Source organism: Chrysochloris asiatica, unplaced genomic scaffold, assembly GCF_000296735.1.
Source record: "Chrysochloris asiatica unplaced genomic scaffold, ChrAsi1.0 scaffold00029, whole genome shotgun sequence".
NCBI classification, from domain to species: domain Eukaryota; kingdom Metazoa; phylum Chordata; class Mammalia; order Afrosoricida; family Chrysochloridae; genus Chrysochloris; species Chrysochloris asiatica.
The window spans coordinates 4,704,209-4,723,117 of NW_006408547.1; the positions used below are offsets into that span (position 1 = coordinate 4,704,209).

At 38.5% G+C, this 18,909-nt stretch overlaps 1 protein-coding gene across 1 annotated transcript in view; it reads left to right on the forward strand.

The window, feature by feature from the left end:
* TPP2 (tripeptidyl peptidase II) overlaps window positions 1–18,909 on the forward strand; it is a 115,018-nt gene that overhangs the window by 69,390 nt on the left and 26,719 nt on the right. The window contains exon 23 of the mRNA XM_006846671.1: window positions 7,356–7,434. Coding sequence (XP_006846734.1) covers window positions 7,356–7,434 — 79 coding nt within the window. The remainder of the gene's footprint in view (window positions 1–7,355; window positions 7,435–18,909) is intronic.

The window sequence follows — 18,909 nt, forward strand, 5'->3', positions numbered from 1 at the left end:
AAAGGTCCTTAAGTTTACAGCAGGCGGCATACTCAATTTAAGGTCAGGATGACATCTCTAGGGAGCAATGTATTGAGCTATCGTCTCTCTCTTCTCTGGTGATATTTGAAGTTTAAATGTAGTCTTTCATGCGGTTCAGCAGTCCTTTTGGGAGTTGTGGCCTTCTTCAGCTGGGATGAATGAAACCAAGTTTTATTCATTTAAATACTCAATTAAACTCCCTGTAATTGGCAGCATAAGAATTTATATAAGTGAGATTAACTGAGATTCAAAGGAATCCTTCAGTGAGTGTCTTTTCCAGAAGACATAATCTTCAGGTGAAAATCAAGCAGGCTATTTGAGATCTTTGTTGTTAAAAGTCTCTTTGAGAAAGATACCATTTTCTTAGCATATGCTGTGGCACTGTGGGGCTCCTCGGTGGACTGCAGTCCGTTTGAACTGCAGATCAGTGAGTCTACTTATTATCCGCCCCTCAGAAACCCTATATAGGGTTGCTATGGGTCGGAACCAACTCAACAGCACTTAACAACAATAGTGCTTTAATAAATTAACTTGGATTAAATTCAAATCTGTAGTAATTGTCAAAGATGGTCAGTTCATTAACCAACTCATTATAATTGCATAAGTAGCTAATTTATGAGGACTAAAGAATATGACTCTTAAATTAATTAATACCAACAGGAGTGTTTGTAGACACTCAGTCTCATAGAAGATGTAAGCTTTGTTCATTGTGGTTTTATCATTTTTTTTCATAATTATAAATTTTGTATTCGTAAATGTGGTTTTGTAATTTATAAAAAACTGGGCGTGATAAAGACAACAGAGTTTTTGGAAACTGGGAAAAATACAACAGATGCCTTTTATTACTTTTCAATCAAAGTGCGTTCCTTAATATGTCTGTTGTCCCAACCCAAATCTCCTGTCATGTGGAAGGTAGTTGTCAGAGGGATATGCAAGTATTGGGGAGCAACAGGTTTGGTATGAGGTCCTTCCTATAGGGAGGAACAGAAGTTCAATTTACAGCTTTTTTTTATCCATTGTTCTGTCTCTAATTTGAAAACATGTGGTTGGTGGTAAGTTAATGCATGCCAAACTGGAGAAGATCCATCCAAGGCCTTTGATTACCTTACTTTTTATTATTTCATGGTGTTCTCCATCAAAACTGTGACATTTGCCATGAAAAGAAGGGCTCATTAGTGCAGTACTTATATGAAGGTTCATTTTAAAGCAAAGATGCTTTCTAAAGAATGTATATGGTATGTATGGTAGATTGGAGCTAAAACAGTTTCCTTCCCTCGGTCTTGTATTAACAAACTAACAACTTCAGCACTTGGCGTGACTTTTAGGTCTGGGACCGGGGCACGACTTGGCAGGACACGTGTAAACCCTATACAGGGTTGCTATGAGTAGGAACCGACTCCACGTCACACAACAACCACCAATGTATTGCGGCACTTAACAGCAACAACAACAATGTATTGCCAGTCTTGACAGCAGCTTCCTTTCAGAAGCTGCTTGTCAATACTTACTAAGACTTTTAAAAAGTCAGGAAAACATAAAAGGCATGGTTTTGGCACGTCCTAACTTAGCATGACTGAACCTTTTCAGAAAGTCAAGAGTTAGACGGTTTTAAAGACGAAATATTTTTGATTTTTGCTTTTTTTCCTATCATACTAGAATTGTCACAGGTGGATTGAAATGCAGCCATCGGCTAATGTATTTTCTTTCATCTCTTCTATGTGGGGAATGTTTCTAGGTTGGTGGGCTTAGATTTTTACTGTGGTGATCTCCAAGGGGGAAGAAAGAGAGCTTCCAGAAGATAGCCACCAAGGCACTCATTTAAACTTGCTTCTTCAGAAACCCCCTTTATTTCCAGAGCATTTAAAAATTACGAGCAATGTTTAAACAATACTTTAAATCCATGTAAATCATTACCAATTTTCCGGAAGCCAACTTGCAGCATTTCTGAGCACAATCAACTCAGTTTGTTGGGCTGAAGTAACCTCAGGCAGCAGGCTGCTTTCCTGAACTGTAGTACGCATGGTAAGAGTCTATCTACCTTATAGTAAACGAGAAACATGAACAAAAGAATTAAATCAAAATTGGAGAGGAAAGTGTCCTCTAGGTCTTGACTTAAAGTAGTCTAGGCAATCTTAGGAAACAGTTTCAAAGTTACCAGGTATAGGCAGTGGAGTAACTGAATGTAAAAAGTTAATGATATGCAGCCTAATGAATGCAGGTAACGGTAGGTCTTCATAGGAGTTTCCCCTGCTGACTGACAAGTGACTGAGAGAAGATTCAGGATCGCGGCCACATCATGAGAAACATTGTTGTTGTTAGTTGCCATCGAGTCAGTACCTACTCATAGCGACCCTAAGCACAACAGAACAAAACACTGTCCGATCCTGGGCCAACATCATTATTGCTGCCACGCTTGAGCCCATTGATGCTAACACTTTGTCAATCCATCTCGCTAGAGGTCTTGCTCTTTTTCTCTGACCTTCCACCTTATCAAACATATCCCTCTCTAGGGACTGGTCCCTCCTGACAATATATCTGAAGTAGGAGAAACAAAGTTTGGCCATCGTGGCCTCAAGGAGCACTCTGGCTGCACTTCTTCCAACACAGAGCTGTTGATTCTTCTGGCAGCCCATGGCACTTTCAGTATTCTCCTCCAACACCATAACTCAAAAGCATCAATTCTTCTATGATCTTCCTTATTCACTGTCCAGCTTTCGCATGCATATGAGGTTATTGAAAATACCATGGCTTGGGTCAGGCGCACCTGAGTCCTCAAGCTGACGTCTTTGCTTTTCAAGACTTTAAAAAGGTCTTGCAGCAGATTTGCCTAATTCAGTACATCTTTTGATTTCTTGGCTGCTGCTTCCATGAGTGTTGATAGTTGATCCAAGAAGATTAAAGTCCTTGACAACTTCAATCTTTTCTCCGTTGGTAAGAATGTTTTTTATTGGTCCAGTGGGAGGATTTTTGTTTTCTTGACATTGAGATGCAATCCATAGTGAAGGCTGTGCTCTTTGATCTTCATCAGTAAGTATTTTAAGTCCTCTTCAGTTTCAGCAAGCAAGGTTGTTAATGAGTCTTCCTCCAATCCTGATGCCATGTTTTTCTTCATAGAACCCAGCTTTTCAGATTATTTGTTCAGCAGACAGGGAACATACCCCTCTTTAAGTTTTCCCAGTACAATAGTGACTGTGACTTCAGCCAGCAGTGCAGTGACTTGTGACTATGTAAGTTATGGGAGGTATTCCTTGGCTACTTATCAAATTGAAAGGTACAGTATCCTGCAGGTCACTGTTGGCCTCCATGTGTCTAAGTAAAGATTTCTGGAGATTTCCAGGTGTTTCTAGAACATACAAAGAAATATCCAACTTATAATTGGGAAGTCCTAAGACTGGAGTGGGGAGTGATCCCTGTAACTTGTAAACAGCTTGGGTACCCCCCTCAGAAAACTGAAATGGGTCAGGTTCTGGTCTCTTTCAAAACTGATAAAACAACTGAGAGAAATTTGAACTCCGTGCACAACAATCGCCATAATGCCTTCAGAACCCTGTCAGCCGCTTCTCAATAGTATCTTTTCATTTTGGGTCTACAGAAACTTACTGTGTTGAAATAATATACCCCAAATATTTTATTGAAGATAGTCAGTGATTTTTTTTTTTTTTAAACAGAAGAATTTATTTTGAAAAATCTGAAATAAAATTAACAAGCATTCTGAATTAAAACAATAATACTATACTAAAAATTGATAGGGACTTCAGCAAAAATGCCAAAATAAGGAACTCCAAAAACTCTGTCCCCCATTAAAGCAATAAGAATATAAGAATGTGGGCAAGAGTAGTCAGAAACCAAGTTTTCAGAACTCTGCAAATTAAGAAATTGCTTGCGACAATTCAGGTAGACTTTTTCTCAAACAACTGAATCTTGGTAAGAACACTGAGCAGTCTCATTTCTTTCTTTCTTTTTTTTTCTTTTAATGTTTTATTGTGAATTACATGATAGTTTACATGGGTGAATATTAGTTTTACGTTCATTCTATCTTATATCGTTTCATTTCCATGGTTCCAATCCCCTCCATGCATCATCAACCAACCAAAGGGTATACCCTGCAAGCCTGCCCCCTACACTACCCACCCCCCAGTCTTCAGCACACAGTCGCTCTCCCTCTCTAGATCTAAAGTCCCCAGCTGCTCCATCGCTCCCCTTCATCGTCTCTGCCTCCATCTCAGGCATCACTGCTTCTCTGGGTAGGGTCCCGCTCTCGGCTCTTCTCTGTTGATGGTCCTAGTCCACTCCTAAACTGGAAAGTTAATCACTCCCTTCCTTGCTATAAAACGTCTACCTTTATATTTCCAGCCCTCACAATCATTCCTGATAATAATTATTCACTGTTGTATCACAAGAGACCCATCTGTATTTCATTTCATCAGCTCTGCTTAGACAGATTGGATAGTACTTGCTGGAGATACTGCCTTCCTCCATGTCCCCTGGCTCTAGGGTCCCTCTTGACAGCTTGTAAGCCAGTCACTTCTTGCCTTGTAGCCCCATAATCAGTGATAATTTTTCTCTGGACACTTTATGTCCCTTAGTGACCAGATGTTGTAATAGCAGAATAGGTTATTAATCACAAGGTTGGTGGTTCAAACCCACCAACCTCCACAGGAGAAAGATAAGGCTGTCTGCTGCCATAAGGGTTTCCAGTCTTGGAAAGCCTTTTACGGTCACTGTGAACCAGAAATGGCTTGATGGCAGTAGGTTTGGTTTGGGTTTGCCTTTTTTCTTTAAACATGGGTCTAATGAAAGGAGGAAACTAGCAGATCATCAGCCTATGATTTGTAGGACTTGCAATATACCAGTGAGATAAAACTCCCTAGGTTAACGTTGATCCCCCTGTGTTAAATAAATTTTGACTGTCTGAATCAATGTTGATGTTAAGTACTGTCAAGTCTGCTCCCAACTCATAGTGATCTCATAGGGTTTATAAGGATATTAATCTTCTTGGGAGCAGAAAGCCTCATCTTTCTCCTTCAGAGAATCTGATGGGCTCAAACCACTAAGCGATTGAGGACATTGAAAAAGGTGCTGCACAGTTCCACACTGCAAAATAAGTTGTTTGAGAAGGAATGTTAAAAGCAAATGATGGTTAGGTACTATGGGAAAGTGAGGAATAAGTATGTGATTAATGGCTCATAATTCTGCACAAACTGCCATTCTTGACTCCTGGATTTCTTTACAGGGAAACAGGTGTATTGCATTTGTCTAAGTGCAAAGGGATAAGTCTGTCATTTAGAAAGTCCTGTATTATTGAAACTAATCTTTTCCTTGCTTCCTACCTTACACAGTGTTGTGAGGGTTTAAGCAAAAGCCTAGACTGGTCTGTGTGAATTTTGATGGGCTCAGCTGATAAAACAGACCCATGTAGCACCTGTCTGACAAATGTCGGTCTGGGACAGAGCATTCAGTGTCTTGATGAGGGTTGGCTGAGTGGCCTGAAGAGGGCAGTAACGTTTCTGCCTGTCCTACATTGGGATTAGTTGGGTGAGGATTGTCTCCCTGTAAAGACATAGTGTAGCTGCTGGTATTAAGTGCCATCAGGTCAGTTTCAACTCATATTAAACCCTGTGTGGGGTTTCTGAGGCTTTACATTTGCAGGAGTGAAAGCCACATTTTTCTCCCATAGAGAGAGACTGGTGGACTCCAACTGCCGACCTATGGTTCACTGTCCAGTGCTTATCATATGACGCCACTACACTACCAAAGGCACAGTGGGTGTGGTTTTGGAAATTAACAGTTTCCTCATTGTCCATAATTTTTAGTTTAGCATGAAATGCATCAGGTATTTCTAAAAGTATTTCTTCCGTCTTAGTAAATTGTAAAAGAAAGTTCCATCTAGATTAAAGGTCTCTACCTTAACAACAACCTTAATAGGTATGGCACTGGTGGGTTAATGCACTGGACTGCAAGGTCAGTTTAAACCTCAGTTCCAGCTCACCAGCCACTCCTCAGAAACCCTGTACAGAGTCTTTATGAGTCAAACTAAATGATACAGAGAGATGATTCCTGTGTCTCAGAGAAAACATACTGGAGTTTGTAGTGTCCCATTTTAAAGGTGGCAGAGATCCCAACGGGGACCCAGAAGCATAGGCATTACCTCTCTCACCAAGAACATGTGTGTGTATGCGTGTGTGTGCGTGTGACCCAGAGAAGCAGCAGCTTCGTGTGTTCTAAAGTTGTAAAAACAATGTTTTTTTAATATTCTCAGAAAATCTCTACACAACGAGAGTGGAGGTTCTTCCCACTTGCTTACCTCCTAACAGCAGTGGTCCTAGGCCTTGGAAAACAGAACAGGCTTTCAATTAAGTAGCAAGTTTCCAGTCAGAAATCCTTGGGAACACTGTGAAGGAATTGCTTTCAGAATCATGGCTGAACCACGTAACTGTAGAGAAAAATCCCCTCAGTCTTTAAACAAATTGAATTTAAGAGAATTTATTCAGAAAAAGAAAAAGGAATATGATATCCAGATGCAGAAAGACACATATCTTCACAAGATTTTTTCACACTTGTAATTTATAGTTCATATAGTAACAAAAAAATTGTGATCACTGCAGTATCTTATTGGTTAAATTGGGGTTGACGTCATGAGTAGGATGGGTTTTTCAATCTTAATTTTATAGCTTTCAGATAGGAGCACAAAATAGCACTGGTGGGTGTTGATAGAGTTTTTAGTCAGGTCTCTCAGGTTTGTGCCCAGATTCATCTTGGTACAAGGGTCTTTTTTCTTACCCTCGCCTGTGCAAACACCTTGTTAATAAACTTTTTACGTGTTCCAGGAAGCTTCAAATAAAACCAGCTTCAAGCCTCTTTTAAGCAATTCTCTTTTATTATATTTTTGTTGTTATGAAGAAATATTTCTCTGGCCGATTTTATGCAAAGGACAGCTGTGTCAGGATTCCCTTCTTTAGAGGATTTTCTAAACATCTCAACTGGAAATGGAAATTGTTTCTCAGGTTTATAGCCCCTGGCAATGAACACACACAGGTAACCTGAGCTTGTCCAGGGATAACTTACAAAAAAAGTCGTCTAACTCAGCAAGAACTGAGTTAAATTCAGTCATGAAGTCTTCATCAAAAAGGCTTGATTAATTCTCCTTAACAACTGTAACTTTTTAAATTTGTATAAAAAATTATTTTATAGTATTTTGTCTTTGTTTTTATTTTAGAATGCGGTTTTTTTCCCTTTGATTTTTGAAACACTGCTTATGAGAATTAGAGTGTAGTTTTGATTTTATTCTTAATTACCTTTTTGAAGTTTTTCCTTTGTTGCTTTTTAATTCTTAGAATACCTAAAGGAGCAGGACCTGGGTGCTACCTTGCGGGATCTTTGACACTGTCAAAGACTGAACTTGGGAAGAAAGCTGTAAGTATTTGTTTTTTCACTGGAATTATCCTATTCCAAATTTCCATTTTGTAAAAGATGGTAGTCAATTTCACTTCCAGAATGGGTTAAAAGATACACCTGGAAATGTTTTAAATAGGTTTTTGCCAAGTTACTATTAAAACTTTATTAAATATTTGCTTGTGTTTTAAAATGTGACCTATTTTTAAAGTATTTAGTACTCTTTTCCCAAGTTTTAATACCCTGACCTCGGACTTATCCAACCTTGCATGGCTAGTATATATGAACATTATATGAAAAATGTGCTTTTCTTGTAGATTCAAATCAAACTTAAGTATATGGTATGTTTACAATTAATGGAGTCTTAAGAAGCTTGGCCAACATAAGTTTTAGGTGTTAGAGTTTGCTTGCTAAACCACTTAAGATAATTATTAGTAATGAATAGTACCTCTCATGTTTGTCCTGACCGTTCATGTTTAAATTTGAATAATTATATAGGTAAATATAAGGTACTTTTGTTTGGGCTATTGCCTTTTAGTTCAAAGTATGCTTTTTGTTAAGAACATGTTATATAGTTCAGTAATAAATTTTAACATTTTTATAGGTGCCTGTTTTAGTATCCGTTTTCATTACAAAAATGGTTGATATGAGTGTTTCTATATTATCAAAATAAACATGCCTCATGTATGTTAGAAATTATGTTTGTTTCTTGCCACCATTGAATCAAAGGTCATTTATCCACTGTCATAGAAACATAACTCCGGAATTTTAAGCATAGAAAAGAGTTGGGTCTGGACATTTTTTAAATCTTCATTTCCATTTATGCTATCTGTATTATACATATTTGTGTATAATTTGACGTAACTCACTAATTGTTGTTGTTGTTAAGTGCCTTGGAGTCGCTTACGACTCATAGCTACCCTGTAAAGCGTTTCTGAGGCTTTACATCTTCAAGGGTGCAGAAGGCCTAATTTCCCTGCAGAGCGACTGGCGGCTCGAACCATGGAACTTTTGGTTCACAGTCCAGTGCTTATCGTATGGAGCCACCACGCTCTCTAAATCACTAATTAATGATACTGAAATTCATAGATAAATTGATTTAGGAAATCCTGGTACCTTTTCATTGTTATTAAATTTCATCTCATGGGCAGCATAGCTACCAGTCTTACTTTGTCACCAGATAATTCTTGTGAAGAGAGTACATCCCTCTGAGAAGCATAACAGAAAATGTTGTTGTTAGAAGTATTCTTTTCAAGCAAATCAGAAACAGCTTTTAATTCCTGACTCTTTCCCCAGAGGCAATGGCGAAATTGTAGTTATGACCTACCAGGTTAGGTTTGCTTGGGAGAGAACTGTTTGGTTAATTATCATTCCCCCCTCATTGCTTGTTTAATCTTACCTCAGTAGTTTACGTTCATTATGACTCTTTGACTTTCATTGACAGTGCTTTAAATGATGCTTCTCTGGGAAGGGTGCATAGACGTATGGTTGTTGTGACAGTTTTTAAAATCAGATTCTGTATAGACAGTTGGCTAAATTTAATGTTTCCATAAATGTTTTGATAAAGAATGGATTTTGGTCTACTAAATTTTGAAAATACACAGTTGAGTAACATTTTCCATTAGTAATAACATTTCATTTTAAAAAAAAAACAAAAAACTGAACATGGCCATGTTGCTTTCTTTAAAAACATTCCATTTTGATCACTGACTTGACCCTTGTAAGTACTGTGACACATACAGGTGGAACTGAAATTGAAAGAAACTTTCAGACAGAGGCAGTGTCTCCATCCTGTGTAGACTGTGCATGTTTTCTTACAGAATGTCATTCTAACTCCCAGGGGCAGTCTGCAGCAAAACGACAAGGAAAATTTAAAAAGGTACTGATGTCAGTTCTTAAAAAGATATGTTCTTCAAACCTTATCTGCATATGAGTTAAAGTTTGTTTTCTGTCACTACTGTAAACCTTTTTTTTTTTTTAATCTTCCTACTTTCTTTCTTCACATTTCTGCAGTGTAGTGCTATTTAGCTATACCTGCAATCAGTGCTGATATGTTGTTTACTTGTTGTGCACCGTTGAGTCTGTTCTGACTCATAATAACCCTGTATAATATTTCAGAGCAGCAACTGGTGGGTTTGAACTGTTGACCTTGCTGTTACCAGTCCAGTGCGTATCCTACAGTGCCATACCAGGACCCCAATGTTGATATGCTGCCTTTGTAAAGTTGTTGTTGTTGTTGTTGTTTTTATTTCCCCACTATCAGTTGATGGAAGAATCGTTGTTATGCATGTCTATAGTAAAAGAAATAAATGCTATTAATTCCTGAGTACAAATAGGATTCCAAATAATAATATGTAAATTTTTACATACCTAAAATCCTATAGAAAGTGTTATGTGACTGGTTAGCTATTCAGGCTAAAGCACTAATTACTTGTAAAGTCTTAAATTGTAAACATTCTTAAATTGGATGGTTTGATTAATTAAATAACCCAGCTTTTTGAACTAAAATGTATACCCTCCCTCTGTTAGTTTTTAGAAGGTCAGAGACAAAAACAACTATGGACATAGAAGGAACCAAAATGAGAGCTGTTGAAAAAGAATTAGAGCCTGGACTGAAAGTATGGACAGATTTTATAACCCTCATTTGTAAGACTTCCTTGCAAGCTAATCGGCTGTCTTTGTCTGCTAGAACCAAATTTATTTCACACACACACACACATGCTCAATAAAACTTAAAAGTTTGCATTAGAGAAAAGGATGAATATTTATATTTGATTAGCTCTGGTGACAAGCTGCTGACATCATTCAGCATTTTAGCTGATTTCTTACATTCAAGCAGGAATTATAATTAAAATGAGAGAATTCCTATTTTATGGTTAAAAAAAAAAAAAACCTTTGTTTTTCTTAAATCATAATGATATGAAACTTGGGATCATTTTTATTAGTTGAATTTATTTCTACTAAAATTTCTCCTGAAATGTCTATCTTATTAAGTAATGATAAATACTTTGTTCAAATAATATATATTACTGGAAATTCTCTTTCCATACAAAGAAATAGCTGCTGCTTTCTAAACCAGTATTTCTCAGCTGAGTATTTTAACTCATTAGCCATTTAAATTAATTTACTGGAACATGGAAAGCAATAAAATTAAACAAAAGCAGAAAATGTGAATTCATCAGACTAATAAAGTCATTTTATTATGTGTATGTGTGTGTATGAGGGGGCCTCAAAAAATTTGTGGGAAATTTCATTTCATTTTTCCTGAACCTTTTTGAAGCCCCTTACATATATTAACATATATCTAATATATACATGCATAGAGAGGAGCCCTGGTGTGGTACTGTAGGATAAAGCACTGGACCCCAAGGTCAGTTTGAACCACCTGGTCTGTGATTCAGCCTCACCAGCCACTCCTCAGAAACCCCATACAGGGTCACTATGAGTCGGAGCCTACATGGCAGCACTTAACAACAGTAGTATATGGCCAAAGATTGCTTGCATGCGAGGGAATCATGCAGCACGTAAGTGAAATAGGACATTTTTGTGATTCGGACATTCTGTGAACCACACATCATAGTCATGTCGAAACTCTTCATTCCTCCTACCTGAGCAGTGATTGCCAATGCTGAGAGAGACTGGCTTGTGTTGCTCATCAGTCCACATTGGTAGCAATTTCTCCACATCTGCTCAAGGTCCCTCTTGCATTTTCATTAGCCTTGTGGCTTTGTGGAGCTTCAGGATCATTGTGATTATTGAGTGTGACATGCCTGAATCATGAGCAGTAGCATTCACTGGTTTTCCACTTTCATGTTGCTTAATAGGAGTCCTGGTTTGGCGCTGCAGGATAATGCCCTAGACTGCAAGGTCATTTGTACTGTAAGGTTGGTGCTGAGTCAGAACCAACTCCATGACAGTTAACAACAACAATTATTTAAAAACCTTTTGTTACGCTTCCAAATTTAATGCTAGTTTGCCTCTTGCTGATGCTGTCACTAGCTCGGTTTTGCTGCCCTGAGGAGTCATGATGTACTTCTCAGAAATACTTTTTAAAGAAAATGAAGCAGTGATAATGCCATAACAACACTCAAAAGCTGCACAATATGTAGAGTTGGATGCTGTTGCCTATGAGTTGGTGGTAAACTTTTTCGATAGTGTAGTACATACATAGACCAGTAGCATAGATGTTTATTATGAACATCAAGTTACATGTATTCTGGGTGATATATTAGAGTAGGGCAAAAAATATTGTCTACAAACTCATAAAAAAACTTTATTAAGGCCTTTTCTGCTGGCAAGTGTTTCCATCTCACTAACTTTTCCCTGAAGAGTTCTGTACTCTGATTTATACCAAATCAAAAATGGCAGTTTTGACATCCTCTGGGTACTCAAATCATGTTTCCTTTCAATGTGTTTTGAATTTTGGGGAACCTGAAGGAGCAGTATCAGGGCTGTAGGGTAAATGAGGTAAGAAAGATTTCCCAGCAAAAAATCTTACAGAGCAATCATTACTACCCTTAAAAAATTATTTGTTTTGTTGGGAAAAAAGTTTCTCGATACATTTTCTTGTCCTTTTTCTCCCCAGTGCAGATTGTAGTTTCTCTAAGACCCTATTATGGTACTGAGTCCTGTAAGAAAATCTATCAAGATTACCTCTTTGGAGTCCCCTCAAAATCGTCACCATAATCTTCTTAGTTGACTTCTCTGCCTTGAATTTAACTGGCCCAGTAGATCCCCTCAGAAGCCAGTGTTTTGATTGGACCTTTTCTGGACGGCTCCTTGATGAGACAAGTGTCCTACTGAGAGAACATGTCTACTGATAACAGCCACTGACTACAGGAGCATGCTAAATACCGTTGTTTTGTTGTTGTTGTTGTTGTTTTCTCGGAATAAACCCATGCATGCATATATGAACTGGAATCCTAGTTACAGTACTTTTTAACTTACCCTTATATGTTGGTGGTGGAGGTAAGTGCCATCTAAACAGCCTAACCAACAGCAACCCTGTATAGGGTTTCCAAGGAGTGGCTAGTGAGCTTGAACCGCTGATGTTGCAGTTCAAATGACTTTGCAGTCCAGTGCATTAACCCACCACGCCACCCCAGCACCATTATAAGCCTGGCAGCACAATGGCTTTGTTTACAAAAGACGTGATTACACGTATTGCTCAGGAAGCTTGTGGGTTCACTGATCAGGATTTCGGATAACCATACAGGCCCAAGGTATATATTCATATATATATATACGGTTGGACATTACCTGAAGGGATATGATACAGTGTGTGACTATGTCTCAGATTCTTTCATTCAATCTCTCTCTCTCTGTGTATACATACACATCTAAGGAAGCTTCAAAAAGTTTGTGGAAAACTGGAATAAAAGGTAGTGGAATTTTTCCATGAACTCTTCAAGGACTTGTCCTGGTGTGGTGCTGCGGGCTAATGCGCTAGACTGCAAAGTCGGTTTGAACCGCAAGGTCGGCAGTTCACGCTTATTAGGAAACCCTATATAGGGTCGCTATAAGTTGGAATCAACTCAGCGACGCTTAAAACACCAAACAACAGCTCCTCATATAAGAGTCCTGGTGGCACCATGATTAAACACTCAATTACTAACTGAGAAGTGGATGGTTTGAACTCCACAGCCACTCCATGGGAGAAAGATGTGGCATCTGCTTCTTAAAAGTTGTTAAGTGTTGTTGAGTCGGTTTCAACTCATAATGAGGGACCCTGTACAGGGTTTCCAAGAAGACGTTAGTGAGTTTGAACCACACCAGGACTCTTAATTTGTTAAGTGCCGTTGGGTCTATTCCAACCCATAGCAACCTTTATAGGGTTTCTAAGGAGCGACTGTTGGGCTTGAACTGCTGACTTTGCAGTTCAAAGTGACTTTGCAGTCCCACATGTTAACCCCCAGCGTCACACTAGGACTCTTCTTAAAGATGATAGCCTAGGAAATCTAATAGCAGAATTCCACTCTGTCTTTATACAGTTGCTATAAATTGGAATCAACTTGATGGCAATGTTCTTAGCTTTTAATATTTACAAGGGGGCTTCAAAAAGTTAATGGAAAATGCCATTCTTTAAATTCCTTTTTTCAAGGAACTTTTTGAAGCCCCCTCATATGCATATATACGTATGTGTGTAATTGGTTGAAGAAAATACTAACAATTATATGTAATTTTCAATGGATCTTTTCTCTGGATTTCAGTGACTTATGGTTTGAAAATGCTTTTTACCCTCTCTTAAGTTCATTGTACTATGAAAGCATATAGTTCGTAACAGATTATAAATAGCCTTGTAATATTAATATTTAAAATTGTTTTTGCTATTAAGTTTTTGAATTTTTAAGTAATTTAAGAACTAATGACACTATAATTTCTGAACCAAAATTTGCATGAGAATATAGTACATTGCCCAAATATGATTAGATGGTCGGTGTGACTTTGTAAGTAATATTATTCAGTTTGAACATTGCTAAACTGTTTAGTAAAAAGCGGAATAATAAGTACATTTAAGAAAATTTAACTCTTAATTATCTGCTCTTGAGCGCTCCTCCGGCTCAGAAGATTCTTCTTGACTCGCTTTGAAATGAAATTAAGTGTCAGTGGTATCTCTCGTGTCAATGGTGTGGAGTCCTGGTGTGGCGCTGTGGGTTAATGCGCCAGACTGCAAAGCCATTTGAACTACAAGGTCGGTGGTTCAAGCTTAATCATTCGCTCCTTAGAAACCCTATACAGGTTCGCTATGGGTCAGAACCGACTCGACAGCACTTAACCACAACAAATGTCAGTGATAGAGAACCATTTCTATTCAATGAACCCTGTGTTAAGATCTTGAGAAGTCATTTGTAAAAATACTTTTCAACAAAAGAGCAGATCATTGATAAAACAAGTGAAAAATAAGTACCTTTAGTTAATTAAGCAATATTTTAATTTTAGTATAATTATCCTCGCCCTGAAATATTTTATAGGATCATGCAAGCATTTATGATTATCAGTTCAATACATCTAATATATCAAAAGCTAGTTACAAAAACTTGTTTTTTCCTAAGCTCTTTTATCATAAACTTTCCTCCTGTTTTTGTGCTTTTAGTGTTAAATTTATGTTTGCTATGATACATGATTTCCTATTTTGTTAAAGTCTGTGTTAGGTTTAGTTTTTAATTATAAATTATTTTTTATGAATTTCTTTCATATTAAATTCAGTTCTATCTTCTGTCTTCTGTATGGAAGCAATAATAGCAAATACCTGAACTCTTAGTCTCAAAGGAGGAATTTTCTCTTACCTCACAAGCTTCCGAAGGTGCTGTGCGCTCCCTCTTAAGAGTGAGGAAAGGAGCCGTAGACAACTGGGGAAGGCACACATTGATTTTAAATTGAATGTGGACTTCCAGGTTTATCCCCAAGGCAATGGCATTCACCTTCTGGCACACAACTTCACTGAGAAGTAAGATTCCAAAGGAAGAATGCTGCTGCTGCACTTCAGTCGCCTGTTGTTGTTGTGGTGGTGGTGGTGGTGTGCCGTGGAGTCGGTTCCGACTCATAGCAACCCTGTACAGGGTTTTCGAGGCTGTAAATCTTTAGGGGAGCAGAAAGCCTCATCTTTCTCCCGGAGCAGCTGGTAGGTTCAAACTGCTGACCTTGCGGTTCGCAGCCCAATTTGTAACCGTTCCGCTACTAGAAAGCCTTTAAATCTTGATGGGAGCAGAAAGCCTTATCTTTCTCCCACAGAGTAGCCGGTGGATTCAAACTGCTGACCTTGCAGTTAGCAAGCAGCCCAGTGTGTAACCCACTACACTACAAGGACTCCTAAGAAAGAATGTTGTTGTTAAAGTGTTGTCAAGTCGGTTCTGACCCATAGCAGCCCTGTACAGGGTTTCCGAGGAGCAGCTGATAGGTTTGAACCACTGTCCCTGTGGTTCACAGTCCAGTGCTGATCCCCTCCAGCGCCACACCAGGACTCTTGTATGTTGGCAGTGGTGTGCTGTGGAGTCAGTTCCGATTCATAGCCACCTTGCATAAAGTTTTCGAGGCTGTGACTCTTTATAGGAGCAGAAAGCCTTATCTTTCTCCCCAGAACGACTGGTAGTTTCAAACTGATGACCTTGAGGTTAACAGCCTGAGTTGTAACACTACACTACCAGAGCTCCTAGACTCTCCTATAGAGAATAAAAATATATTAAATAAAGAGTAGATGTTAGAGACCATACATACCTTTCGTTCTTCAGTATGTTCTCTGTTCTATGCAGATGACTCTAGAGCAGTCCATTTCAGTAAGAACTTGGTGGTAGTTTTTCAACTCAAATTCTGCAAACATTTTAACTTGGTTTTGCCCAGGACAGTGCCTGCCCAGAAGAATGAACTTTAGAAGGAGAAGAGTGGGTGGCAGGAGGCCTGGAAGAGCTATAGCCCAAGAAAAGACATGTTTCCTTTACCCAGCCTTTGTTTACAGGGTCTTTGTCACTGACCTCAGCTTGAGAGTGTAGCACCTGAAAGCTAGACATGGACTTCTCTGGTTATTATGCAGTGAAGTGGTTTTATGTGCTTTGAGTCATGGAAAGAGCAGTAATTTTTTGTTGGAATGCTATTAGAACTGTAACAGTAGCTGCTAGGATTTGCTATTGTACTTAAATCATTTTATACCTTAAAGAATAGATTAGCTGTAAAGGTTATATAGGTGGATACGTTCATACAGGAGTTCTATGTAAATATCCTCTAAAGGGGGTTTGTAATCTTGTTTTTCACTCGTGTAACATTTTATATAGAGTTATTCTGTGTTAGAACACTAAATGTTCTCGTATTAGAAACTTTGTTAATTAAAGTGAATGTAATATTCATTTAGCAGCATTCTTTACCTAAACCTGAAGATAGAATTTGAGTATTCACTTAATAAATACCAACTTAAATAAAGACATCTAGCTTATTGTGCCAAAAAAGATGTAGCACGTTTTTAATTCATATGATATGATAGCATATGATTTAATTTCCCAGTTTATGTCTTACTTTTCATAATTAGGAATCTATGTACCAGTAATTTTGATAATAGAATACATATAATCACTCTCTGTATCTCTGCTTTCATTAAAACAAAATTTCTCAAAAGAATTATCGTACTTGTTCATGTTCCATTCATTCTTTAGCATATGCTTTTTCTTTTCTTCCTTTTTTTTTTTTTTTCAACTTTTTGTTGTGAACTGAGTGAAGGTTAACAGGTAAGATCATCAGCTTTACTTTGAACCAATCATACACTTTGTTTCATCCCGCTGATTACACTCCGCTCTCTGCAACCACAGCTATCCTGCTTCCTCCTGTGGCTTTCCTTTGCATCTGATTTTTCACATAATCAAAGCAAGCTTATATGATGTGCACATACAACATAACAATATATATTTGTTTAAATGTCCAAAGGGCACATTTTTCAAGCCAGCTTTCTGAGTCCTCAGCTGCTCTATCTCATCATATCTCTGCTGTTGCAGCTTTTCAGAGGAGGATCGCATGCTCTTTCCTTACGATGGTCCTGCGATCCTCTGTTCCTGAAATGAAAGATAATCTACTTGCCTCTTTTGGTTACACATCATCTACAATTAAAGTTGAAGTCCTGGTGTGGTACTGTGGGTTAATGCGCCGGGCTGCAGGGTCATTTGAATCATAAGGTCAATGGTTCCGCTCCTTGAAAACCCTACACAGGGTCGCTATGAGTTGGAACTGACTCAACGGCACTTAACAACAACAATAAAGTTGTGACCATCACAATTAATCCTGCTAACAATTACAGTTGAATCATAAAATCCTTTTACCATCATTCCCTATCCTTTCATCAGATTCATCTGGAAAAAAGGAAAACTATTCAGTGGGGGGATTCTTCCCCTCATTCTGAAACTAAGCATACACATGAAAGCTTGTAAACCAGCTACTTCATGCTTTTATAGCATCCCATTTTTGATAGCCAATGCCTAGATTTCCTGTCCCTGTCAACCCAGTGCTCTGAGGACACAAGCTTGATCCTTGATATGAAGAACCCTTCCATTTTGGTTGGCTCTTTAAGTCATTCTTAATTGAAATTATTCTTTTCAAAGTAATTAGCAACCTCTTTGCCAAATATTGCAGTTACTCTTTTTCCTTATCTTACACCTCTCAGCAACAGCAGGGGTGAGTGACATTTGTTTTTGTTTACGTTAGCATTTTATTGTGAAGTCAGTGAAGATTCACAGAGCGGATCATCTCATGTTCAGCAGATCACACACTTCGTTCCATCTAAGTGATGGCCATCCTCTCAGTGTAACATCACTTCACTACCCCACGTCCTCCCTGGGATTCTTGTTTCTATTCCTCCACTTTCCCATCCTTTTGGAATTTTGTCCTTGGGTAAATTCTGTCCTGTGGATCCAGTGGTTTACTGCTTTATGGTGTGCTTAGCTCACTCCCCCCAGCCCCCTGCTATACACTATCTTTAGGCAGATGAGTTCAGTTCCAGATCTGAAGACTGAGCAAGGGTCATAGTATCAGAGTTTTAATACTGTCTATCTGATCACATAGGCTGGCCTTTTTTATGATTTTGAGTTTTGTTCCACATTTTCTCATACTCTGTCAAGGACCTTCTAATGTGATCCTTTTCAGAGCAGTTGGTAGTGGCAGCCTGGCACCATCTAGTTCTTCAGGTCTTAGGGTCATGGAGGCAGATGTCACATGGTCCATTCGTCCATTGGACTCGTTGACTCCAGGCATCTTCAGTTGTCATCGCTCTTCTTTCCCCTGCACTGGGAGAGACCAACAGTTGTACTGCAGATGGTCACTCGTGAGCTTTTAGGAGCCCAGTTGCTGCTCATCAAAGTAGGATGTAGAACATTGTCTTTGGAGCTTATGCCATGCCAATTGACCGTGGTGTGCCGGAGACTATGGCCTCAAACCCCCAGGCCCAGCAATTAAGTCCCTCAGGATGTTTGGGAGCGTCTAAGGAGTTTTCATATTTTTGTTCCTTGTTTGCTTCACAACTTTCAAAGATAAGTTTGTAGCAAAGATTAATACCCATGTACCAATATTCTCTGTTGAACCTTTGTGTATCTGTGAGTGTACTCTCACTCTCCCTTCCACACCTGTGTTCATCTTGCATATTCATCTGCCTACCCGTATTTGCCCCTATTCCCTTGCATAACTCCCATGTCTTCCCCTACCTTCATCATTCATCTGCTAACCTCCCTCTTATTGTATATTGTTTCCCTGTCACTCAATTAACAGATGTCTACCCTCTATATCCCACCTTTATTATATCCCACCTGAATTTAGAGATCATCTGAATAACAGATTTGATACATTAAACACTAACGACCAAAGACCAGAGAGTTGTGGGATAGCATCAAGAACATCATACATTAAGAAAGCAAAAAGTCATTAAGAAAACAAGACAGAAGGAAAAGGTCAAAATGGATGTCAGAAGAGATGCTGAAACTTGTTCTCCAGTGTAGAGATGCTAAAGCAAATGGAAGAAATGAAGAGGTA